The 27,727-nt window shown below is 38.1% G+C and overlaps 1 protein-coding gene across 3 annotated transcripts in view; it reads left to right on the forward strand.

Annotated features, from left to right (window-relative positions):
* The window catches only part of EPHA6 (EPH receptor A6), a 359,369-nt gene that overhangs the window by 272,883 nt on the left and 58,759 nt on the right, over positions 1 to 27,727 (forward strand). For all 3 annotated transcript variants that reach the window (XM_050972812.1, XM_030234872.2, XM_050972823.1), the window contains 4 exons: positions 2,023 to 2,093; positions 4,012 to 4,137; positions 9,276 to 9,461; positions 23,857 to 23,979. In XM_050972812.1, coding sequence (XP_050828769.1) covers positions 2,023 to 2,093; positions 4,012 to 4,137; positions 9,276 to 9,461; positions 23,857 to 23,979 — 506 coding nt within the window. The remainder of the gene's footprint in view (positions 1 to 2,022; positions 2,094 to 4,011; positions 4,138 to 9,275; positions 9,462 to 23,856; positions 23,980 to 27,727) is intronic.

The following is a 27,727-nucleotide window of genomic DNA, read 5'->3' on the forward strand; positions in this document are numbered from 1 at the left end:
TTAGAAGAGAGAGGAATTATTTAGACAGAGACAAATTTCCAGAGAAAATGATTGTGTGGAATCCGTATGTGAAATCCTGAAACAGCTCAAACACTTCCTTTAGAAAATGAAATCACTAAACTTGGGAATGAAAAAAAATATGGAAATGTGTTTCTTTCTGTGTTTCTTCCTCCTGTTTTCTACTGTTAAGAATATCAGAGATTCTCTCTTAGCTTTCTACTGCCTTACTCAATGGGACCATTTCAATTATGTAAGATAGGAATTCATTTTGAAGTGCTGCTTAAATGCAGTGATAAGAGCATGTTCCACAGAAGACAGAGCAAGGAAATTTTGAATAAATACTCAATTTACTCTAGGACTGGAGGCAAATTTCAGCATGAAAAATGGCACTGGTACCCTACAGATGTGCTCTGCTTCACTGTTTAGAATTATCAGTTTGATGAGCTGTCGAGTCTCAGGGCTGCTGATGAGCCTATTCAGAGTGGAGAGGCTGGGTGAAATGAGCACCTGCCTCTGCTCTGTGCTGGGTCATTACCCACCAGGAGCAAGCAGGAAGCAGGGCTCTCAATTGCAGATAGGAATATGAAAGCAACAGAGGCTTCAAGACACAGGACTGGGGGCTTGGCTCAGTTTCAGGACATGGGATGTTAAGCTCAGTCTGATTTAGCCTTACCTCTGATTGTTCTGCAGCCAGCATGAGCAGAGAATGAGGGAACTCCTCCACTGGTGATTAATCTCTGGCTTCTGTAGTCAAACTTTGGGGCCAGGTGGAAGTTTAGGAGGGTTGGGTAAGGTTAAAGCTTGTTTCTTTGCCTGTTCCTTTGGGCAAGCACTTGCAGTGTAAGAACTTGTGTTTAAGGCTCTGGACAGGTGGCACCCTACAGACCACATGTCCAGGTCCTGAAAGTGGCACTGGCATCCTTAGGGAGTCCCAGCAACTGGTGTTCAATCTCAAGGTTCCACAGAGTCTGAGATCCAGTGGTTTGCATTCCCTCCTCAAGGGCACAAAGGCTTCAGGGGTTTCTGCCCTCAATTTCCTCCTCATCACCTGTGCAGCAGGGAATGAACTTGTGACTGTTCCTGCTGGGCTTCAGCAGTTTAAACAAGCCATTGAAATGAGGTGGGTGTGTTCACCTATTCCTCATGGATCTCCACTGTTAGTATGGATTTACTGACTGTAATTAGTTTTATTTAATTTTATAATGCTGGCAATGTTCACACAGAGGACAGTGGGTTTTTTTTTTTCAAGCTGGTCTTGGAACTGCATGTCTGTACTCCAGAGCACACATCCACAGGCACTGCTGTTCTCCACAGGCATCACAGCCTCAACAACCCTTTGCTATCCCTTAAACCAAAATATTTCCTTCTAAATAGTAATTTTTAGGCTGCTTAGTCAGTGAGAAAGAGCTTTGAGACCAAGAGCAACTAATTCATTTTTTCTTTGCTGTAACAGTTGGTCCTGCCATGTGACCCCCCAAAAATCAGCATGATCAGACCTGCAGGTAGGCAGTGTTCAGCAGCTCAAACTACATAGAGCCACTCAGCAAAAGAGAAAAAAGGGGTCCTGATGTGAAAAAATATTTTCTTTTTTCATGAAACTTGGTGAAGTCATTATAATTCTGTTATGAAGAAAATGAGAGGGTATTTTACCCACTGTATATGAAAGTTAATGGGATAAGGTTAAATTACCACAGGCCTATGTATGCAAACAGGAATGCAGGAAGGTAATAATTTATTGAAGTATCAGAATTCTTTGGAGGAGTCTAACATAAAAAAAGTATTACACCAAACTTAAACTCAGGTAGTTATTGTCATGCTAATCATTCAACCATAATCTGTTTTTCTTTGTATATAATCTATTTGTAGTTCATCATGCATGTTTCCCTCTTTATATTATTGAGTAAATATGTATTCCAGATGCAAAGAACTTGGTTTTCATAAAATTGCAGATAAAACTCAGTGTACATCTGTTTTATTCATGGCCAGTATTTTATTTAAGACCTCGCTTGTTTTTCTTGAAAGATGCCAGTGGTACATAAAGGCCAAAATGAAATCTGAGGAGAAAAGAAGGGCTCATTTGCAAAATGGACACTGTAAGTAGTTCAACACTATATAATATCTATATCATGTTTTAAATGAAAAAAGTGCACTGTTTCCTGAACAACTTTTGCCCTTGATGTTTTAATCTGGTTATTTTAGTAGTTCCTTATTGTTTGCATCATCAATGGTCTTTATTTTTGTTTGCAATTCACTAAATCTATTCTTAATAAATCTGTTATTAAAGGGGTTTTTGGTATTCAGCTAATAATATTAGCAGGTTTGCAGGTTTATTTCTTTGAACTCTCAGTTTTTCTGGGTACTGGAATTCTGCCTCAAAATTCCTCTCCTGGTGACTGTTTGACTTATTTGTATCTAGTTCTCTTTGGATTTAGGGATCTATGCTTCCAGCCACCCAAGAAATAAGAAGTGGAATGGGTTGTGTTCCTTCATGTTCCTGCTCACTGATCAGTACAGTGAGAGAAAATCCTGGTGATCTCTCATGGGCAGTAATTACTTTATACAGCTTAGTTTAGCTACCTAGTTTAAATTAGTTGCCTTACTGTTTCCTGTTAGAGTAACAATTTCAATGTATTTTTTTTTATTCGAAGGGTGTTGCACAAAGGGTATCAGATTTTATTCTTTCATCATTTTGATAACATCTCTGGAAATGCTATGATCAACACAGAAGTTACCAGAAGTAAAATATTTTTTCAGGTGACACCAGTATATGGAGCCAAGTGTCTCTTTGTGTCAAGGAAAAGGGCACCTTTGCCCATAAAGTATACTGCCCAGAAAGATGGTTTTGTCATTTGTTTCCAAGCGTGGCCAGAAATAAAGGAAGACAAAAACCCTCCTCCTGGAGAGTTTGATATATGCCTCTGAGACCGTGACTGAATTTGAAAAAAGCCTCTCTCAGTGTCTTTCAGGCCAGGGTAAATGATGACTGTATTTCATGTTGACACAAAGCTTCATCTCAGAGCCTTCCATTCCTTTGTAGTGATCTCAGCATCACGCTGAAGGGGGCAAGTCTCTACTCATATATGTGCTCCACAGAGCCAGGAATAAAGAGGAATTACTGTTTTAGACTCAGCTATTAACTGACAGGAGAAAGAAGGCTGAGAAATGCTTCATTCTTTTTAAAGGTATTCTCTGGACCCAGCTGCTGATGCCTCTTTTTTGTCCTGATAAATTGATGGATTATTAGCATCAACTTCTGATAATGGATTGAAAGTTTTCCAGCACCTAATCACAATATGGCAGCAGCTAAAAAGAATTCCCACACAGATAGTCCAGAAGAAACAACACAAGTTCTTGAACATGCTATACTCAGGAACACAAGGGATATCAGCCATGCCAGAAAATGACAGCTTGCTGGAGCCTGCCAAAGCAATCTGGCACCAACCCACTCCTGCCATGGCCATCTCCAAGGAAACAGACAGAAATTATCCTGAAAATGTATTTGGATATTTTTGTTGTCATCTTGCACCTGGCTCTCTGGCTGTTCCAGCTGATCAGAAGAGAACAAAGCAGCACAGCCCTCCAGGACTCATCCTGAGAGAAAAGGAACTCAAAGACTTGACTTGTTTGGCAAACCAGGATGTTCACCCATCTACTCCTAAATGAAAGGAGTGAACTAGAAACAACTGTTTTCAAAGTAAAGGACAGATTGCCTCAATTGCCCAAGGAGCAGCAAAGGGAAGATAAACTGCTTTGGCAATAATCACTGTTGTTTTAAGGCCATGCTTTTCCCCTTATCATTGAGCCCTCACCTGGTGTCTCTGCAGACCCTTTTCCAAGTGACCAGCTCTCCTATTGGGTTCTGAAATTTTAAACCTGGAAGATATTCTTTTCAGTCCTTTCAATTATCTAGTCAAAAGAAAAAAAAAAAAAAAAAGAAAAGAAAAGAAAACTATTGTTGCAATGCATGAATGTCAAGGAGTTCTGATTTTTCTTATTCTCTCTTTCTTGCAGTACATTTCCCAGGACTCAAAACATACATAGATCCAGACACTTATGAAGATCCATCTCTTGCTGTCCATGAGTTTGCCAAGGAGATTGATCCTTCAAGAATTCGTATTGAAAGAGTCATTGGGGCAGGTAAAACTATCCCTACTGTAAAAAAATCTCTAGCCATGGCAATACTGCTTTTCACAAGCTTTAGGAAATTAATTCATTATCAGTTTTTTGTGTAGGATTGATTTTTTTTTGCCTGGTTTGTTGGGGATTTCTTTGTTTTGTTTGGTTCTGTTTTGTTTTCCAGATGTATTCAAAACACTGTGTCACTCAGCATGTGCCATTGTTATTCTCATGCATTCTCAGTCATTGAGGATTAAATTAGATCAGAGTCTCTTTCTATGGGGATATAAATTCTGAATATAGAAGACTGAGAAAAACTTTTTCTCAAATAGAAAACTGGAGGAGTATGAGGGAGGAAGAGGAGAGGCTGGCTTGGGATAGGTTTTTCTGTCTGGAGAAGGACCACTGGCAGAGAGGGAAAAGAGGAAAATCTGTTGATAGGATGTAGACAGTATAAAAGATGATGCCTTTTAATCCTTTTTTTTATATATTGTTTCATACATCTTCATCACTGTAGAAAGGAAGGGTATTTTTCAGTTTAAACTCCTCATTCAATGATGTTGCTGCACTGATAACCATGGAAATATCCCCAGTGTTGCTAAGAAGTGTTTTATGCACTAGAAAATGTTGTGCAATAATCCTACAGAAATAAAACCAGGTCTGGTAGCAGACAGGAGAGAGAAAGTAAAAGAGGAAATTGTGTTTCACATTGCTGTCCATAGTGCTGGAGGGCCCCAGTTTACCTGCTTGCTTAGGCCACATCATCTGCAGCTGGAGCTGTGCACCTCTGGAATGATGAGCCTGGGAGAGCCCCCAGGGGGCTGACCTCTGCAGGGAACATTCAGTTTGCTTTCCTCTATTTCTTCCCTTTCTTCAGACACTCTATAGATATTGATGTCTTAGATTATAAAGCAGATTGAGCTACATTCCACATCTGTGTAACTGCTGATTTCAGTTGAATACAACAGACAAAGATTAATGTTTTAGTTCAGATTAAAATTGTGTCCTTAATCTCAGTTCAATTAATTGATGAAAATTTTTCTCTCAGCTTCTTTCTCTGCTTTCTTATATGAATGGAAGTCTATGCTTTGACATATTTTTATGGGTTTTATTTTTATGGGTTTTATTCTCTAAAATTACATGGGTAATTTGTCAACTTCAGCAATACTCATCTAACAGGACTTGCAAACAGGCTGCAATGAAATTTAAACCCATTTCCAAGCATACAAGGTTAAATACCTTGGCTGAGGCAGGGAGAGTACAAATTCCTACACAGCTCTTCAGTAGCTGCTTAGGGACATAACATGTCAGTATAATTCTCAGCAGTCCTAAAGATCTCTGTGCATTCTCTCTAATTCTGTACTACACATTTCAATTGGATAAAAAATGGATTTCTTATCACAAGATAATTACTTTTAAAAGATGTTTACAATTTTCACCTAAGTGAAACCAAGAAAATCAACATCTTCTCTTTTAACAAGTCAATTAAAAGTTTCACTTCTAAATTTGTTCTGTTTTAACATTTTATTTTGGCCCATAATTATAATTTTTAATTTCTGTAACTTTAATTTTTCAAACAAAAGTTATTTCCATTCACGAACCAAAATATTCCATTCTGAAACTGCCAAAGTGTAAAATCACAAATACTTGGAAAAAAAAATTATAGCATTTTTGGTCATGACATTTTTTAGAACTTTTCTCCTGATAGCAGTTTCCAGTTTGTTTTTCCAGTGGAAAAAGTCATGTCCAAAAGTTCTTGATAATTCACTACTTGCAGTTCTGATGGCTGTGACACTCAAGGCAAGTATTTTTAGTTAGTTTCTTTTTTCAGCTTAACTCCAACCTAACTGTACTCAAGTTATAATTTAAAGTATTTGGCAATTATTTCTCACCCATACACTTTTTTCTGCTCCATCTCTTCTTGCTCTTTGGTTTAAGGGTTCAGCCCTTCTTCAAGGAATCAATTCCCAGAGGTACTTTATCAAGTCTGTCTTAAAGTTTCCAGTTATCCTCCTATTTTCTTTTTTAAAATGTTGAAACTCGAGGAAGAGACCAACTCTTCAGTTTTTCCCAGAGCAGACAATATTCTTTGCATGATCTAAATCTCTTGCAAGTTCTCCCACAAATGTAAGGACTGAAATGGGGAAGTGGGTTGAGCTGTATTTGGTGCTGTGACCTTCCAGTTCTATCAGCAGCCACTGTCTGTGCTGTAAGACCTTTGTTCTGGTCCATGCAGTAATACCAGGCTGCACATCAGACTTTTAAGGGACTGACTATTCCTGTTTCACTTTCAGCATCACATATGCCCTGCTGAATGCAAAAAGGGATGTGTGGTTTGCACAGATTAAATTCCTAGACTGCTCAATTAGCTCCTTTTTCTATGATATACAGTAAGGTGGGTGAGGTTTCTGTTATTAAACCAGAGATTATTTACATTTTATTAAAACTGAGCAGGCAGTGGACTCTATCTTTTTCTCTAGTAGTGATCAGCCTTTTCCCTGGAGCAAGGAAAAATGTTGACTTCATTGACATCTGGCTCTTGGCTTCAACTTTTTACACATGCAGTCATGAACCTCAGCTGCTGCAGGGTCAACATTTATCCTGTTTATCTGCAAGCCTGAGCAGAGAAATTGGGATTCTTAGATGTGAAAAACCCCTTTGGTTGAACCCATTCCCCTTTGACTTTAAAAACACTGAAAATTCGTTATCTGAACAGAAGTGTAGAAAATCTACTGTGGGATGAAATCTTGTCAGAGTCTCAGTGTAAATAATTCAATGCTTTAAATTTTACCATTGATCTCCATCTAGTCTGAAGCAGAAGTTATTTTACATCTTTGGTTTCTGTCTGTTCTGCAGCTGATGATCTCCAGTTTGACATCATGTCACAAATTAACCTGCTGGTGGTCTTTATCTTCACCAGTTTATCAATCCCAATATCCAAGGGGAGGGAAATTTCTTTCTAACTGTCCAAATGATGCATAAAAAAAAAATAATAGTGAAAGGAACAGGGGTTCCTTCCCCTGCTTTGGATGTTGTACAGATAATAAAGCTTGGAACTGCAAGTTGTTCAGCTGCCTCCTTCAGTTTAATTCATTTTAAAGCACTTGGTACCAGCCTTTTTCAGTCCCTGAGGGATGAATGTCATTATTTATGAAATTCGGAAGCTGTAATAGTCTTGTATAATCTTGTAGTAGCAAAATGGTTTATTCTATAACCTATGCTTTCCAAATTAGTCTTAAAAAGAGATTTTGCAATTCTGCTGATTTATTTGCCACAGAATTTCTTTAAAAATCTGGATATTAAGGCTCTAGTATTTTTGCTTTTCACTGCTTCGTCAAGAGAAAGAAATTAGAAAAAAATTCTCATTTTAGATATTTAAGCTTGAAAAACCAGCAAGATGCAATAAGGTCATGGCTTTAGAGAAGTGTTCTGGTCCTGCTGAACATGTCACAGAACAGAAGACTGAAAGACCATGTCTCCTGCAAAGCATTCAGCTTTCATCACTTCCTTTGATGGGAGCACTTTACAAGTCCAAATGATCTACTGCTTTTTCAGTGCAAGTAGTCAGGCAAGCAAACTTTTAAGGAGAGTCTTCTAAAGGTGAAAGAGACAAAATCATACAGGAAAATCCTCACACAACCTCCCCTCTTGTCAAAATGCATCCCTCCAATGACATATATTTTCACATAGCTTATATTTGCACACATCTTTTTTTTTTTTTTTTTTTAATTAAGTAGAAATAATTGGTGGGAGGGACTGTACAAAGAAGACCTGGGACCACTTGATTTTTTTTTAGTTCCTTAGGAAGCTGCTAATTTATTCAGAGGTTATGTTCAGCATGTGTTAATTGTACTCCTGCACTAGATGATGCCTCTGTCATTGAAGTGAAAGACAAGCTATGAAAATGTTATTTTAATCTCACTCTTACTGGATCTAAAGATAATAAAACTTTGCTTTTAGTGGAAGCCAACAGAACCTAATAAAATAAAAATCTTGTGATAATATCCATTCTAATCCTGTAACATCAGGGAGTTATAATTTTCTGAGGTGAAGGTTGTGCCTTTAATGTACCTCTCTTCTAGATTTGTTTCATATTTGAAGTTGCACTGTTACAGAATAGAGCTCCTTTATTTTCTTTGCTTCTGTCCTTAAAGTTTAGGGAAAACTAAAAAAGACAGCACTCAATGGAGTGTTAAATCCCCAGTTAAACATATATCTGTTCATTACTTGATTTTTGAGTTTTTGAAGTTCTGATTCTAAAATGACTGGGGTAAAAAATTTAGATTTGCTGTGAAAGCAACCTGCACTGAGAAATGCTTTGAAATATTTCTGTGAGCATTGTTTTTCCTTTACTGACCCATTGAAAACTGACCTGCAGTCATCCAAAACTGTGTTTGGTAAGGACTCTAAATAACTTCTGTGTGACTCCAAGATCAAAGGAAAGTTATGATTTCTATACAACCTGAATTATTAAATGTGTAAGGAGAATGCAGGGTGACACACATCCTTCACAGGAGCTACACAGACAGGGAAACATCAGGGGAAACAAGTTTTGAGATTCCTCTCACTGCACAACTCCAGGTTTGCTGGGACTGTTGGCCTTTGGCTGTCTGAACAGGGAAATATATAATTAATTTCAAGTAGGTGTGCAAGTCCATTTAAATTACCATGTGCAAGTGCTTTTCTAGTTTACAACAGCCTAAAGTAGTTTTTAAATGTAGCTGAAGGATGGTCAAGTGTTCTGATACTCTCAGGGCTTTTCTTAGCGTACAGGTCTTAGTGCCTTTCACCCCTAGAGATGAATATTTCTATCAACAGATATTTTGTCATCAGTGGAATAAAAATCCAGGTGTGATTGCATTCCTTCCTCAGCTATACATGCCAAACCTGCTGATGCCAGTGTTCCTTCTCAGTGGGGAGGGCTGAAGGTTTGCCTTTTGCAGTGCAAGGTCCCGTGATCTCTGCTGTGGCCCAGAGGAAAGGTGATCATTTCTTGTGAATGCTGCTGAATATTTTGATTTTCTGGGATGTGATGACACTCCTAAATCTGAATATTCAATGAGTTATTTCTCTGTCCCCTTCTATGGGATGTGTCAGTTCCTTGAATATTCTTCTGTGCAGGCACTGAGGGTTCCTCACAGATGTTTGATCTGTTTCAGGGGAGTTTGGGGAGGTTTGCAGTGGACGTCTGAAGACACCAGGAAAAAGAGAGATCCCTGTTGCCATAAAAACTCTGAAGGGTGGCTATATGGACAGGCAGAGGAGAGATTTCCTGAGGGAGGCGAGTATTATGGGACAGTTTGATCACCCAAATATCATTCGCCTGGAAGGAGTTGTTACAAAAAGTAAGTCATTAATACCTTTCCTTAATTCTTTTATGCTGGCCTTCCCATTCTGTCTCATTTAGTATTGAAATTAACATTTTTTCCTCATTCAGTATGGGTTACAGTTCTCAGAAATCTTCCAAGTCATTGACAGTCAATACTGCAAAGTTTGGGATCATAATAGGAAAGCATGGCCTGTCTGTTTGCAATTTGAACTGTTTCATTATTATTTTTTAATAACAATTACCTTCATTCAAGAGAAGTCTCTACAGGTTCTTATGAAATAGAATGGAGAGTTTGCTTATGGGCAAGTGGAGAAAACCACAAATGTAACTGAGCTGACCATGAAGTCAAGTCATCTTTAAAATATCTTATTTCTGCAAAAGTGCTCATTATTTATTTGATTGAGATTTACTGGTTTTACCAGAAGAGATGAATTTCCTATTTTGAAGAAATAAAAAGTAAACTCTTTGTAGCTTCTTGTATACTGCAAATGATTAACTAAAATTCTAGAATAATCTTTGAAATGTTTTACTCCTTATAATTGTAGCTGCCAAGAGAGATCGCTTGCCTCTGAAATTCAGCAGGTTTAGTGGTGTTATGGACTTTTCTGAAAGGCTGAAACATCAGTTATCACTTAACTAGTAAGAAGTCTAATTACCATGCATGTAATTTCCTCAATGACAACTTTTTTCAGTAATGAATTAAAAAGCTCATGGTATATTCTTTTCAAAATCAATCATTGTCTCAACCAAGCTGTGTTGTTTGCTAATTTGCAGAACTTACATTTTTCATTTAAAGGGAAATGTTAGGTGTATAATGCAGTGTCCTCTTACCATCACAATAAACACAACAAATAGGTTATGAATATTTCTTGTTTTCACCTCATTACAACATGCAAAGGTATGTTTGGAAAATTAAGGACAAAGAGGAAAGTTTAGCTCCTGAACTCATGTTGTGGGAATGCAATTTCAGAGGGTGTGTGGAATGACTTGACCATGTTCAAATCTGTCTCTCTGTGGTTCTAAACTAAGATGGTCTTTTTCTTTCCTCACACAGATTGGAAGGATAAATATATTGGTTTTTAGGTATGTTTGGTTAGTAGGCTAACAAAACCTTAGTCTGCTCTCCTGTCAGTAACAGCTCTGTGACAACAGGCAGGAACACAAGTAAATGCTGGCTGGGCAGCACTGGAGATCTTGTCAAGAGGTGTAAATGTGTAGGAACTTAAGTGAAGTTAGCTCTTGCTTCACTCTGAGCATATCAGCAATTAAATTCCACCAGTCTTCACCAGCAGGGGTGGTTTATGAATCAGGATCACAGGTCTGGTTGGGATCCACATGGTGGATCTTGTAGGGTGTGTCTCGTCTGAAAAAGGCAAAATGTGGTGGTTTAGGAGCATTGTATAAATCTAATTAAATGGTGCATTGGGAGTACAGTATAATAATGTCCTTGGCAATGGCATGATTGTTTAATCCTTATATTTGTTAGGTTTTTTCCTGTAATGCCTCATCATCTCAGCCCAGAGAGAAATCAAGGAGGCATTCAGGAAAGAGAAACAAACAGATAAATCAGTGCTCCAATACTGGAGTACTACGTGTTCTACAGGAAGGATTATAGAGAACTGTAAGCCAGAAAGTCATCAATAGTAGTCCTGCTTTTCACCAAGGAGTCAACCTCAAACTTCATAAATGTTTTGTAGTGTTTGAAGGTAGTATAGAAATAGCAGGTGTTACTGTTACAGTCACACTCCTGTCTAAAAACATACATCTCTCAGATACAAGTAGTAGAACTTTGACAGAAAATACTTTGGTGTCAGGCAGGGTTAAAAAAAAAATAAAACAATTACACATAATTATAGAATGAAAACAGACTACATGAATTATGAGCAGGGTTCACCCCCAGGCCCAGGAAGTGCAAGTTACACAAGTTGTAGAGGACAGGGTTGTGCAGCACTGCTGTGCCACGGGGAAGGAGCCTGAAGCAGGCTGAGCCATGGACAAAAATGCACTCTGCTCTTCCCATTTCATCTTTAGGGTATTGCCTTGCATTTACATTGCCCCATCTGGGGTACTTAGAGAATTACATGATTTCAGGAGGAGGGCACTTGCCTTGCCAAAGTACTAAGTCTAGGATTGCAGAATCCAAATTTCATATTACTGAAAGGTGTGCTCTAAATGTCAGACAGAACTTTTTCTAGCCAAATTATTTATGTGTTGATAGCATGAATAAAAGGTGTTTTGTGCTAAGACCTAGATTAATAACAACAGAAACTATTTATCTGATGTGCTTTGCAACTCCACTAAGCTATAAAGGCACATCAGATGCAGCACATTTGATTAATAGATGTGTACTGCTGTTCTTAGCACATGCTTTCCTCTGTGTAACCATTAGTCATTAACTTCTAGCTCTTGCTGATAGATATTGCACCAGTTTGTAAGCAGTGCCTTCCATTACAGTGTCATTGACTATTGAACAAAAAAGAAAAAGGATTTGGTTGTAATAAGCAGAAGTGGTGTACCAGGTCAATAGCTATTGACTGGGGCAATAACAAATTCGCCTGCTCACTGCAAATGAGAGCTTTTATCTGCTGCTACCAGCTAAGCAAATGTTAACTTTTAAATTATACTGTTTTCAGAATTGCTGTGGAATATGTACTGTACAGGAGGAAAGAAATGCTAAACTAAGCCTGCTCAAAAGTAGCTCTGAAACAGAGTTTTAACTCCCTTTTCTTATGGCTTCATTTCTCATTTGTCCTAGCTGCAGTCCCTAATCACAGAGGGCAGTGAGCAGAACAGTTGCTGTAGCACAAGCTCTCTGTTAGCAGGGAGTTCATTTCAGGGGCAATTTGCTGGGCCAAGGCAAACACACCATGGCACAGAATCTGGTTCCACTTGCATTGCTAACCAGAACCCACAGGGGAAACTTTATTCTTGTTTGGTTTTGTTACAGCAACAAAACCTCTTGCATGGTTTGCCACAAAAGACTGCTTGATTGCCTCACAAATTTATCATAGATGCTTGGGCACTTCATAAAAACATCCATGTTTCCTTTCAAGCCATGTTAGACCAGTGATAACTTTGAGAGCTCTTTTGGGTGTGCCAGGGCATGCTCAGGTAAGCTTTATGTCTGTGGCCAAGCTGCTGCTATTCTCCAGTGCAAACACATGTGACCAGCACTGCAAGCCAGGCTCTAGGGAAGATGTCTCCATTTCTACTTCATGTTGAAGACTTTCCATGGAAAGTCTATAAATTAAATTAAAGCTGTGCCTACAGAAAAAAATCAGGCTGCATAACTGTATCTACAAAAGGGTCCCTGACTGTTGTAATTGTACTGGAAGTAATCCAGACTGGAATCTTTAGTTAGTTTTGCTCTACAGTGCTTTACACAATAATTTAAAGCAATGAGTACTGGCTAAATAAAAAATATCAATGCATGCAAGGGCTTTATTACATTCATAATCTGTTTGTTCCTCTCCCCCACAAACTCTACCCTAAATAACTTCCAATTCTTGGAAATCAGTCCTAAGGAATTGCCTCCATTCCAGATTTTGAATGCTGAAGGATTTGTACCGGTCACAAGAGGAATCTTTTTGAGGCATTCATTTTCTTTGACAGCATTATGTATTCTCCAGAATTATGTATTCTCTATGTACATTTGTATTCTCCAGAAGGATTTCCAAAACAGTCCCTTCACAAAAGGAGGATAAATGAGGACAGCACCTAGACCTCTGGTTTGTGTAAACTCACATCCTCAGACATGGAGCCTGGCTTTGGAATGACACTTCTTGTGACTCCCATATTATCTCCTCACTATTTTGATTTCATGGCTTTCAAGATGTAAAGAGTATTGCAGGTCTGAAATCTTCAGGCACTCATTTTCAAATCAGTTTAAAGTTTTAATCATTGATTTTCTTTTCAAATTACTGCATATAACTCATTCAGTGCAACAAAAGCCCTAAAAGCAGTGCACCTTACCTTGTCCATGAGCAGCAATGTGATCCACCCACTTTCACTGGAATTTACCAATGAAGCTCTTAATATCTGACTTCTTTTTTTTCTTTTTTTTTTTTTCTTTTGTTTTTTTTTCCAAAAATTCAGGACATAATGAAGCCTTTGAGCCTTTATTGTAATGATTTTACTGTTGCTCTTTTCTCCCACCTCTTAAATGACATTCAGAATCCATATCAGAAGGTGACATATTTTGTAGTACCTGTGTTTATTGTACAGATAATATTGTGTATTTTGTTGCCACACCAAAGGATTGAGTCACTTTTGTGGCAATATTTACCATATCTTTTCCTTGGTCATGGATGGTGAAATTGTACTCCCAGGAAGCATGATCCTGCAAAGTTTAAATGTTCTTTATGGACAATCCACTCTGGTGCTAAGGCTGTTTGTGTGTCACATTAGCCAGTGGACTTTACATGGCATTGAGCAAAAAGCTGAATTTTCTGATAAAATATTATTATAGTTGTGCACATAATGACAGACAAAACAGCAGGATCTCAGCTGTGTTATAAATTGTTCAGTAAGTGGAGCTGTACATTTACATTTGGCTCACTCCATTTATTTTCCTCTGTGTCCTTATTCCAAGATAAATATTGCAACACATTACTGAATCCAGGGTTGGTGTGGCCATCAAATTAACACAAAAACCCACAGCCATCAACCACCTGCATTGTTTGCCAAATTTGTGAGCTCAAATTATTGAAGCATCATCCAAAATACAGAGCTGAATGTTAGAGCTGTGCACATAACACAGACAGCACAAAGTATCTGTAACCTTCTTGAAAAATAGGTTACCCTTCCTGACTGGTACTGGAAGAAATGTAATTAATGTGGATAGTCCTGAGCTATTTTTGCACATGCATGCATCTGTGTGGACATTTCAATTTTCACATGTAAACCACCATGCACCCATGTGTTGAAGGTTGTTGGCAAAAGTTAAGAATCCACAAGAGTCATTCCTCCTGAATGGCATATACTTAGAAGAAATGAGCTTTTAACCTTCTGGGTAAATTTACATTTGTCTTTCATGCCTTACATTCTAAGAATTTTGTTCCAAAAATCAAGGGGCCCTTTTGGTTTCCTGCAGTTCAAATCAGGCACATTCCTGTGTTCTGCTTTTCCCTTTCTGCAGTCAGCAAGCCATACATCTTGACAGTCAATTCTGCTGCTGCATCTTTCACAGGATGATAAGCAGTGAAGAAAAAGCACATTGTCAAACAGTCAAGCTGTAACACCCTGGTAACAGCAGCTTAATCTGACCAGGGTGCACTATCTAACATAACTAAATTCCATAATTCTGCTTTCATAGGTTACAGCTGAGAAACAGGATTTCAGTTTCTTCAGGATCCTTTGCCTTCAGATGTCTGTGTTCAGGCACACAGCACCTGACTTTCAGAGATATTCACATGCTTTGACATGAGATGTGGTTGTAGTAGAAAAATAGGTGACAAAAATGATTCCTACTAACAGCTGTAGAAAGATAAAAGTCCTGTAGATAAAATATAGCCAGATATTTCTTTTTCATTTTAATTTGAAGGGAATGCATGGTCATCATTTTTCATAAACAGCATTGTTATTAACCACAAATGATTGCTTTTCCATCTGAAATATCTGAATACCATATGCAATTTCTTCCTCCACCATGAAAGTAAAGAAGAATAGGGTACAATGAGTTAAAGGGCCAGATATTGAGAGTGTGCAGGAGATATATGAAGGCTTGGGGCTTTTTTAACAACAGCAACCAGAAGATCAATGAATATCACGGGGAGACAAGATTGCACTGTGCTGACAGATTTGCTGCACAACATGGCTGATCTGATGCCTGTGCAGGAAAAACATAAAAGCAATGATGAGAACAATTATAAATGACAATGGCAACTGCAGCTGGCAGCCAAAGGAGTGAGGGGGTTAAAGAGTGTATAGAAAGCAATCAATAATCCCAATTCACAAGTTGTATTTGCTTGATTTATTTTGATAAGTGTACATCCATTTGTTGTTCTGTATAGAGGCAAAACCACTCCAGTAAATATACATGTGATTGAGCATGGGAAAAGGCTGGGGATAACTCTGCATGCATAGGGCACAGTTCAAGTTGTTTCACCCCATTCCAGGCAGAGCATCCTGCTGTACCTTCCACTGGTGAAAGCAGGATGTAACAAGGAGGAAATAATTGTTTTAAATGTGAACTGTGTTACTCATCTTCAAATGTGTGTGGTTTTTCAATAGCAACCATTATTGAGTTTTAGTATTATTTATTAATATTTTTGTTTATTGTTACCCATGGACCCTCCAGGTCTAGTCTCTCCATACAAACTTCTGCTGCCAAAGTTTGCATGGTGATATTTCCTGCAGCTTTAAGCTCACACCCAAATTTCTAATGCAAAGCAACAACCTTAAGATATCTTTAACAGCAGATTGATATCAACAAGAAGAATTGAGAAATGGACTGGTAATTTTCTCATATAAATATCTGATATTGCATTTTATAGAAATGTTACAGTTAGATGTGAGAAAAAGAAGCTATTTCACTGACTATAATTATCTTTCTGATTTTAATACATACATAATTCAGGTTCCAGAAGAATAAATAACTTAGATGCAAACTGTTTGGGATCCTTTCCAAACTCCTGGTTGGAAATTCAGTTTGCACAAAATAATCCTTCATAAATGGTACATTTCTTCAGAGATAAACATAGTGCTTGTAAATCAGGAGAGGATGATAAAGCTGTTAAGGGAGACACAATTGAAAGCGAGAAGCAATGTGGGAAAGAAAAGAATATGATTTTAAAACATCATAATAGATGGTGTGAAGTTACAGAGTATTCAGTTTAAGTATGTTCTAAATATAAGCACAAAACATTAATGACAATCCTGTAAACACATTTTCAGAAGCAAATGTGTTCTGTCAGACATTCTCAAATAGATTCATAACAACATCCATCTGTAAATATTGTCATTTTTCAACTCAACTTTAACAAGGTAATTTCTGCTGAATGAAATTTGAAAGCAAATAAGTTTAGCTGATAATGACTTCATTTCCATATTTTATCTAGAGAAGCATAGTACAGAATTTTTGTAATAGTAAAAACCTGAAACAAACCACTGTAGTATTGCTAGAATTCACATAATCAATTACCTTTCTTCCTGAAACAACAGAATCTTGTTAATATCTCCCTAGACTGACAATAATTAATTTAGCCACTTTGGAAAAGAGTTTCCCCTCTTTCCTTACTCTGCTTTTTTCTTCTACCCTGTAGTTGAGCACATTCTTCAGCACACAAGTGTTTCACAAGGTAAACCTGGCAATTTACTTCCAGTTTTCAATGAATGCCTTTATAAGCATTGAAAAATGTGACTTTGTGGCGTAAGTAAACAAATGCTGCCCTGGCAGAGTCACTGTTGCCAAAACCAGCACAGGGAAGATGAAATGAGAGAGGTTTTACCCCATGGCATTCACTGAACACCAAGGGGTCTTTGAGCTGCAGAGAAAATCCTCTGAATCCACTGGTATCAACAAGGAGATAATTAACAAGCACAGCTAATTCTCTTGGGTCAGCAGCTTTTTTCAAAAAAGAAAGCAGAATTCCTGTCCCTGTGCCTCAGGCTGTCAGAGAGCAAACACAACCTGTCTTGGTTTGCCAGGTGTGGGCTGGGACACCTTCACTGAGCAGAGGCAAAGAGGATTTTCTGTCTAATTTACAGATTTGTCAATCTAAACCAGCATTTAGTCCACTTCTAATCAAAGAGTTTATTCCAAGTCACAGTTCTGGTAATGACAGTGATTTTCCATTTCCAATCCTGGCATCTTTTCTTTGAGGAAGTCACTTGGTGTTTGTTACAAGGAAGGAAATCAAACCTGTGGGCTTAATTTTACTGATATTACTGCACGGTGAATGGTGAATGGATGAATGTGAAAGAGCAAAAGGAATCCTCAATTTGTGCCATGCATTTGTTCAGCAGAAAATCACTCAGCCCCAAGGGGGTTTCTTCAGCTGAACACAGTGAGGCTTTTTCAGTGATACTGATTATTGTCTAAAAGTGGGGAGTGTTTGTCTGCTAGCCCTGGTTCATACTGTAACAGGGTAACAAGGCTAAACCAGGAGAAAATCAGAGCTCTAGCTGCAGAACTCCAGAGTGCACAGCAGCTTCATGAACACATTTGCCTTCAGATCTCACCCATGAAAAGCTTCTTCAGTCATTAAATTAAAGCTTACTGCAATTTCTAAACATGAAATACAAAATTAAAACAAAATATCTGTTTTTTTAATGGAAATACTATGAAAATGGGCAACTGAAAATTTAAAAAGCCCCTGGAACTTCTAAACCATCCCGTTCACCCCATCAACATTTCACATGGGAGTTTCCTGTCTTAAAAGAAGAATTCCAAATTATAGGAATGCTTAGATTTTTCCTTCCAAAATAACAAAAAATGGGTGATGAAAAGATAATTCAGATAATTATTAATGGATTCATAATTCCCTGAAATAATGATGTTTACAAAAAGTTTTCAGCTGATATTACAGGCATTGTTTTCTTCTATTATGAAAACTAATTTTAAAGTATTTTGTTTTCCGCTAATAATGAATGCACGATAATGAAATCCTAATGCACAGCATACAGTTCTTGTAGCAGTGTCCTGGGTATCATACATCCCTATAAACACATAAAGATTTCAGGTTCTTATTTAGCATTGTGCTAAAGCCATTTTCAGTTTAGCAGGGACTGAAAAACACTTATTTAGTAGACAGCTTAAGCATACACAGTTTTATCCCATAGAAGCTCAGTATTTCCATTTCTATTCCATTAAGGCTACAAAGATGATTCAGTAGTTATAACAGCAGTAGTTATGGCTGTTAAAAGCCTTTATCATATTAATGTTGTCACACCAATCTTCCCAGCAACCAGAACTTCAGTGTGCATTGACATTTAACACATCACAAAATAAATGCCTGTAGTGTTTGTAGAACTCTTTTCAAGCAATTCCCTCATTCCCCCCTCCCCAATCACCTGCTTGTCTAGAAGCAGCAAGGGAAATTAAATTAGATGTTAATATTCTCCCCAAATATTCTGTAACCTACATCAGTTCCTCCTTAGGAACTGAAAGATTCTTTCAGCATTTGCTTTTTGTCCCAGAGAAGTCATAGGTAAAGCCAGAAGTTGTTATAATTGGAGTTTTCTAAAACAGTCTCATTCTGTGTAAATATTCCTGCCTCTGGACTTATTCCCATCTGCCAGCCAAGAAATGAGAGTGCAGGTTTGTAGGGAAGCATTGTCTTCCACAAGGATCTCAAGCTTAAACTCATCAGGGATGGAGATCAGATCTGAGCAGCAGCTTTGCCCTGCCCAGTGTTTGTCTTCTTCATGTTTCCAGACAGACCCTGTAAATTTAAATCTGGAGCAGAAATTAGGGGAACTTGATATAGAAGAGTAGGAATTTGAACATATGTTCCCCAAGAGCTGGGCTAGAAGGGTCAGTTCCTCAGCAATGAAGCCAAAGCATAGGAATGCTTCTTTATTTCCAAACCAGTAAACTGAAGGAAATTCAGAGTTAAAATCTAACTGAAGAGTAAAAAAAAGCATTGAAATAAATAATCCAGACACCAGGAAAAAGCAGTCAAAGGACTCTATGAGTTCTTGAAAGTTCACTGAGGGATGACACAATTATTTGTGGGTGTGATGTCAACTGCTCTGGTGGAATCTGGGAAAACAAAATAGAACCACCCCTTTGAAAATCTGCTGCTGAACATGAGAGAACAAATTTCCCTCTGCACAGCACAAAGCAGGTTTGGTTCTACTGGTTTAGGTATCCTAGAGCAGAATTCAGCCTTCAGGAGTGTCAGTGTGTTATTTGCAAGGTAATGGAAAGCCCCACATGATTCACTTGGACTTGGTGGCCTCCAGAGCTCCTTTCCAACCTCAGCCCTTCTGTGATTTCAGCAGGGGTTAAGCACAGTAATTTTTGTCCGTTCTTGTTATGCTCTAATATTTTGTGATGTCTATTGAAAAATACTATTTAGTGATCTTTAAAATTAGATTTTCTAAGAGATATGAATTTTTGGGTAAGCATTTAGGCATACCACTCTATCAGCCTTTGCTTTCATGAAAAAATCTCTAAAACAAATTAAGAGCATATTCTAAATCTCCAGATTATTGCATTGAAAAAAGTTTATGTTTTCTAAATGTACTGAAAACATGATCCAACAAATTCATCAGAGATAAATTTTTTTCCCTGTTTCTGATTTTTTTTCCATTGCAAGTCAAGCCTTTTGAGTGCTCTAAAAATTGTAATCTGACATCATAATTTCAAAGTTTTATAAAGCCATTCCTTATAAAATCCTTCCATATGTTCCCTCATTAAAGATTACGAAGTAATGTATCATTCCTGGTGGTCTAGCAAGGATAAATCAATAAAATCATGTGAGAGAAAAGTCAACTGCTTTTCAGTAGTTCCCATAATGGATATATTTCAAATAATTTTGAAAAAAAATGCTCTAACCCTGCTTCTAACTGCCCCAAGGAAACACTAGTAACAATAAAAACGAGGTTTTGTTTTAGAATGGGAAGTGCTCCTAACAGAAGCCAGTCTTCTGTCAGAATTAAGTGATAAAATTGGATCATTCCCCTATGCAGAAGCAGGAAAACTTTCTGCATTCTCTCCTCAGTATTTTTGTTGCTAAATGTTCAGCCCACCCTGCATGAAAATGCAGTTTGGAGTGAAAACAGCCAGTTACTCCCAGCCAAACTGAATGCAAAAGCTCCTTACAGCCCTCACTTCCCCAAAGCCTTCATCTGCAGAGTTCCTGAGCACTTTCTCTTAGCTGGGCTTTAACAGTCCCTGCATGGAAAGCATCAAGAGAACTGACTATACAGAAACAAATAGCAATGGGATTTTTTACAATTTATACACCACCTGTGCATTTTTCCTTATTTTTTCCAAACCAAATCTGTGGGAAAGGAGCAAGAGACTAAAGTCTTCTTTTGCTGGTGCCAATAAAGAGATGGTACTTGTAAAAACAAATAGAAGAAGGCAATTGTGACCTCTCTAGAACTTCTCAATCCAGTTTGGTAAATTAGGCAGCCAAAGAGCTACTTTTGAATTTGAATTTTGGCTGTTAGATGCTCAGAAGTGTACAGCACATGAAATGGTCAATTCCACCTGCAGAAAATATTGAATAAATACTTAATAATAATAAATAAGGAAAACCAGCAGTGACAAAGAACAGGGAACAGTTTTGTTGCTGGTCATGGGATGTGGGCTGGGAGCAGTGGCTGTTCCTCCTGGCTGGCCATGCTGTGACCACACAGTGCCAATAACTGGGTGTGAATTAATGTCTGTGCTCTGGAGCTGAACTAAGCATATGGATTTCCTTTGCCCAGCCACCTTCTCCTGCCCTTCTGCTCAGGGGGGTAACATCCCACTTAAACCCATGCCACTTTAGGTTGCTGTACCAGTGACTTCCCTATCAAATTCCATAATTTGTGGGATGATATTCCCCCAGGAACAACAGCTGAAGGTGGAAGGCAGGCTAATTGACTCAGTGCTCCCTCACTGCCTCTGAGCTCAGGCACTTAGCTGTAATTATTGTGAAACAGAAGAATTTGCACTGAGTTCTAAACTGGTATCACAAGGCTCAGAAAGTGGTGGATACTTCATGAACTATCTGCTATTTCAAGTATTTCTACACTTCAACACACTTTTCCAATTAATATTGCAACTTTCATGGTTTCCCTTGTTAAGGTGACACAATGTTCATAGTGTGTGACTGTGGAGTAGGGAGAGGTTGGAGTTTTCTCCTCAATAGATCCATGGCTGTAAACTGCTAAATAACAACAGCATTTGATGGCACTGAGGAATCATGGCTTAATATTCTTACCTCCTTTTCCTTGTTTAGAATCTTGTACTGAAAGATCTTCCCATCAGTGTGGGTGCACCCACTGCAAAAGTGAGTGTTAGTTTTTGCAGAAAGCCACAGAAGTGGGAAACACCAGTCTCTGTGTGATGTGGACTGACAGAATGGTGTCATTTCTCAAGAAATCTGGTTAACTAGCTGACTCCAGGGGTCCCTTCCAACCTTACACATTCTGTGATTCTGTGTCATTCATTCAAATATTTCAGGAATGTTTATGCAAACAAGTAAATGTTTGAGTAACTTCTAAACTACTGTAAAAAACTACTGCCCAAAGCTCTTATCAAAGCTCTGTCCATCTGGTGGTGATTGATGTGGCTTAACAAGAATTAATTTGCTTTATCTGCAGTGATTCTCACCTTCCCAACATAAAATCACATAATCAAGTCTCAAATCCTTTTCACATTGTGCACATGATGAAAAAAGCACACCTGGGGCTGAAAGAAAGTTCATCCTGGGGCTGTATTTTAATTTAGAGCTGTGCATGTTTTAAGATGAATGAACTTTTAATCTCTCATTTGTCTGCATTTTTCTGTTGATGGATACTGGTCAGGGCTGAATGTCACCAACCTTGTCCTTTTCAGGAGGTGTTTGTGGACTTCTGAAAGAGACTAAATGAGGTCTCCTTCTAGTAACTTTGAGTTCTGCTTAGTCAGAGACATTTCTGAGGTGACAGGAGGGTGGATGGGATTCAGTTGCCCAAAATGACACCCAGTGCCTCCTCTTAAGTATCCAACTGCTGCTTTGCCTCCTACAGCCACTTTCAGAGTGGAAAACTCCTGCTGATCATGGCATGTCTGCCACTCAGCTGGGAATGTCTCAGATTTTTTAGAGCATCTCAAATGACACAAATCATTTACACTTAAGCAACTGAACCCTGACTTTTCAGTGTGAGAGAAAAGTTATTTATATGTATTCTTTTAGTTATTTGCTGTTTATAAGACCTCAATAATTTCAGCCCTCTAGTTTTCTTCTTGGTATTCATAGATTTACTTGCCCTAAAATTGACTGCTCCTTGTTTTTTTAATTTCTGAATATGTACAATAATTGAAATAAATTTGGGGTTGTCTTCATTACTTTCTATAACAAAGTAACTTGTAAGACTGTTATGAAACTAGAGTTATTTGCCATTTAACAGCATTTAAATAGAGGAAAATGTCAATGGTGAAGCTGAAGTTGTTTGGCTTTTCTGAAGGTCTGTACATATGGTGTGTGACTCAGTGGCTGTACCTTATGGTTGGTATAAATCACATTTTGAAACAGGAGCAATTTTCTGTTTGGGAAGTCTTCATATGTTCATTATTTAGCCTTTGTGTTTTAAGGTGCTGTTTAGTACCAAACATCTTGGAGTTAATGGAACAATTTCCATTTTAAAATGGAATTTCTGTGTATTGCATTCTGTACTGTCTGTCCAGGATCACTTCTGCAAATATTTTTAAGTGAAAGCCATGGAAATATGGAAACACATTTATAGGAATGCCAAAGAGTTCTCTTGAGTGTCCAGATGGAAAACTTACCTTTCGCCATCAGATATAAAAGTACTGCATCTAGATCACCAATTAAATTAATTCTTTCTCCACAGACTGCAGCATGGCTAACTAACAAATTGAGTTGAAGTTGAAATGATGTCTGCAGATTTCTGTACAAATGCTGAAAGCTGAAACAGTGGATCAAATGCTAAGGCATCTTCATTTCTCACCAGGGCACTAGATATGTCACACATATTTGTTTTAGGAGAGGTGGGTGAGATAATCATTGTTTCCAGGATTAAAACTGTACATGTAGGCAATAAGAAGAATAAACAGTTTATTATAGTGAAAGCATAAAATGTGTTGAGCTTCTGGTGAGAGCAAAGCAGAAAGGGGCCAAGTCCACATTGCCTAAAATCAAAAAGTTACAATTATATGAGAAATATATAAAAAAGCTAAAAATCTTTAGGCACTATCCATACACCTGGTTTTTGCCTGTATCAATACTTCGACAGGTGTGACAGAAGCTCTGACTGCTGGAGCTGCCTTGACACAGAATTCAGTGTTTTAGCTGCAAATTCTGGTTCCCCTTTACCCCTTGAGGGACATGACTTTTGTCAGGTGGCTTTAAAATACTGGTGTGAAACAGCTTTGCTGGTATGGCCTCACCTCTACTGGTCTGTCTTTGATTTGAACACAAAATTGTAATGTGCCTCTATGGTGGGGTCATTTGGAATGCATTTTGAGTATCCCACAGGTGCAATTTGCTGTTGAAACACCAAATTTTTCTATTGCTCCTAGAAGTGCTGGAATTCTCCATTTGCAAACTATGCAGAAAACCTTTTTCTGGTGAGAGCTGTGTATTGTATGACTTGGTGAAAAAGCAAACAGAAGCTTTTCACTGCTTTTCATGAGATCTGTTCCCATGAAACCACTGTGAACTCTGCAGAGATTTGGTTGTTCTTTCTTTTAACTTTGTCAGCCAGAGAACAAGCCCTTTGATTAATGACCATTTCTATTTCTTTGAAAGGATCCTTTCCGACCATTGGGGTGAAGTCTCTTTCCAGATTCCTGAGGGCGGGATTTTTAAATGGCATCCTGGCCTCACATCCAGTGGCAGGGGGTGGATCTTTACCCCCCAGCATTTCCTCTGGTAGGTATTCCAGCCTCTTCCCACACATCAGCTTTTTTTTCTTTGCTTCACTCTCTGCCCCATCTCTCCACACATCTCATGGAAATCAAATTTGGTATTTGTCAGACAGGGAGATCAGATGTTCTTTCCTAAAAAGCCAAACCAAAAGGAAATGGAAAAGACAATAAATTCTTGGGAACAGGCCATTTTCCTGAATTAATGTATAGGAGAAGTTGTGAGAGAAACTGTTCTGCAGTTAAGTGGCCAGCCTAAATATTGGAAGAGAAGTGCTGGTATCCTCCAATCATCCATTTCATGAAGCATGTCCACGTGCACCAAAGGAGGAGAACTTTAAACATGCCACTGTAAAATCCTGGAATTTGTGTGACTCTGTGACTCTTCCTTAAAAATTTGTATTCCCTTGCTAAAACATGGAAGCAAAACAAATTTGGAAAGGGAAAACTTATTAATATATTAATTTGGTGTTTGAAACCTTTATGTGCTTTGGTAGCTCCAAAACGAAAGCACACAAAGGTTTCAAACCTTTGTGTATCTCATGAAAACCACCTTTTTTTTTTTTTTTTTTTAATAACTTTTACCATGACTTGAACTCCTGTAATTCTCTTTTAAAAAGTGAGGACAGGTTAGAGGGCTCCTTTCCAAGACAGGCTACTTATGTTATCCATTCTCTTCTGGAGCCATTAAACACCATCTTCCATCAAAAGTAATAAATGAAGAGTAAATACATATAGTTAAAACTGAATCAAAGTTCCTTTCCAAACTACATATTTCTGTGTAAAAATGGACCTGTGAATGGGCTAATGTCAGACAGGTATCTTTTCTGGACATCCTGTGTTATCTGTAGTGTTACTTAAAAGTTTTTCTTGAAAGAAAAAAAGAATCTCTTGTGATAAAAAAAGGGAGAAAATTGGAAAATTACATAATGTTATTGACTTGCTATACAAAAGAAACTATTGTAATTCCCTGTGCCCCATTTTATCTATTGCAGTAATTCTAATTGCAAGATTATTCTTACTTTTCTTTTTATTTCAAGTGCTATTATTTCTTTCTTTGCTTTCTTTGAATAGAAGCATCTCAGCAGCTTTGATGTCTTTTCTCATGACTGTTTGGGTTTCTTTTGTCGACAGTTTGTGAAATACTTTTCATATTTTTTTCTCCATGGGATATCTCAGAGTGCTTAATAGCCCTCAGGAATTGGGGCAGTCAGCATCACAAAGAGGGGGTACCTGTAACTAAACAACCTGAGCAGGAAACACTGCAGGCCCCACAAAATTCTCTGTTTTGAACACAGTGTTATGTAGAGCATCCCACTGGCTCTGTTAAATTACAAATGGCCTCAAATTCATGAACTGGCTTCTCAACTACCTCCCTACCTACAAGTTAATTTTGTAAGATCCTCAGGACTGTTGTTTTTCAGAGTACTTATAAAGCTTTTTGTCTTATGGACTTAAAACTCTTAAATGTAGTTTGTTTAATGAAGCTCATTCATAATTCCTTGCTATTAAATGTCTTTTACTAAGAATTCTGATTCAATCTGATGAAACACTGAACATGGGAAAAGATGGAACTGCAACTGCATGATGTGTAACAGATATCCTGGCAAGTTAATGGAGATAAATGCTGTTCTTTGATCATGTCAAAAGCAGCAAAAAATAAAAAAATGAGCAAAGCAGCAACCCCAAAGAAAGGGAAGACTTTCAGGTAGTTGAGAGGCAATGAAGAACTGTGATAAATCCAATGGATGAGATTCTTTGAGAAAGAATGCATGTTGGGGGTCAGGGGGGATGAAGCTCTGCAGTGCAGGCCAGGAATTTCTGCTGACAGTTGCATCTCAACAATCTTATCTGTAGTGCTGCTATTTAACTCTTCCTTTTTTACTTTATCATATTTACATTTATATTGATCATGGTACAAATTCTGAATTGCCTCTTTTTTCATCAGAGATGACCAGGGGATGCCCTTTCCTTTTCTAAATTGCTAAAAGCAGATTTGCTTTACATGTGAGCAAAAAAACATCCTACACATTTTTGGAAGAAGAAACAACCAAAAAAAAAAAAACCCCGAACAAACAAACAAAAACAACAAAACCAAAAAAAAGTGAAAACAAATCTTGACAGGGTAGTGCTGATCTGGGATGTAAGAGGACTGAGTCTCTTCCTGTGCACGATTCAGTGGAGATGTTTGGGCTTGTGCCTGACAGTAGCTTTCATAAGCCTAACAGAGGAGCTTAACATTTAATAACTGCAGAATTATGACCTCATTGTTTCATGTATTGGTTATGAGTAAGATTTCAGTTAATTTAACTACATGGGAGACTGAAAATGCCAGCATTATTCTGCTGTTAGGGTCATTGGGAACAAAGATAATGAGATGCTTTTTATTCACCAAAACCTTTAACTCAAGCTAAGTGGCAGATTCCCCTCCAAATACTCAGAAAATTTATTTCTAACTAAAGACAGAATGCTTTTAGCTCTTTTTTTCTACAAAATTTGACACAGATGTTTTAATGAAGCACAGAACTAAACTAGAAAGGCTGCTATAAATAAGTGTCTGGAAAGCAGCTTGGCAGGGCCATGCAGCTGTTGGTTTCCTTTTTTCCTTTTCTACTTTAATCTCAGTAGTTGAGAGGACTGTATTTCTTTTACCATTGCATTGACAGCTGATGTTCAGTTTTGTGTAATTCAGCTTTGACACTGTGCAGAGATTCTCTTATGCAAAAGCAATCCTCATTTGGCCAATTTAAAGATTATTTTGTGCTGCTGGGACAAGGCATTACGTCTTTCTGCATAAATAGATTGTCTCGAATGTTGGTGTTTTTTAAGCCTAGACAACTTCTAATGCAGTAGTGCTTACATGTGAGAGTTACATCAAAAGTCTGTCACTGCTGTACAGCAGTTTCACCAGAAGCAAAACTTAAAGCAGGCCTGAAAAACCCATCTTAGATCCTTGCAAAAACAAGACCATTTTCAGACAACAGCTTCCTTTTTATTTAGCTATCATTTATGTCACAAATTACTTCATCCCTTGTTATTCCACCTGTTAGCAGTACAAATTGACACGACTTAGCTGATGTAGATCTGCACTGACAGATGGATTCACATAAGCAATAAGTACTTTTTCTCAAGTGATAGCCTTGCATATATTAAATAGAATTCCTAAACCACTTAGCATTTACACTCCTCATCACCCTGGTGCTGGGACAAGCTGTGGAAGCTTCCTTCATGACACACACACACACACACACACCCCTTGTGAAAACCCAAATTATAAATTGCCAGAGCTGCATCTCTCTCTTCACATTCTCTTGCAAGCTACACCCCCTGTTCTTTGCTCCACTTTGGGGCAGCTCTCGGCTGGCTCCTCTCGCAGCTCCTGATTGAAGTGTTGTGCAAAGGGTTTGTTGTGTAAATGCCCACAGAAGTTACAGGCAGGAAGCTTCACGCTGCTCTGCTGTCTTTGAACAGCCAGAGATTGCTCAGCTTGCTGAGCTGGGAAGGAAAAAAGGGAAAACAAATACCTCTCCTACTGTTCCTTTCAAGCTGAACTCCTTCACTGAGTTTTTCTGTCAACAAGAGCTAGAGATGGGTGCCAGGCTATGAGCTACCATGAAAGGTTCTGTTAGCCAAACCTCCCCTTCAGGCTGTTCAGCATTCAAACTCCATTAGCAGGAGAGAACCATCAAAATTATTCTTGCCATAAACTCCTCTCTGTGAATATCATCTCCCCATCGTGCTGTGGTCAGCAGCTG

The sequence above is a fragment of the Serinus canaria genome, chromosome 1 (assembly GCF_022539315.1).
Source record: "Serinus canaria isolate serCan28SL12 chromosome 1, serCan2020, whole genome shotgun sequence".
In the NCBI taxonomy this organism is placed as follows: domain Eukaryota; kingdom Metazoa; phylum Chordata; class Aves; order Passeriformes; family Fringillidae; genus Serinus; species Serinus canaria.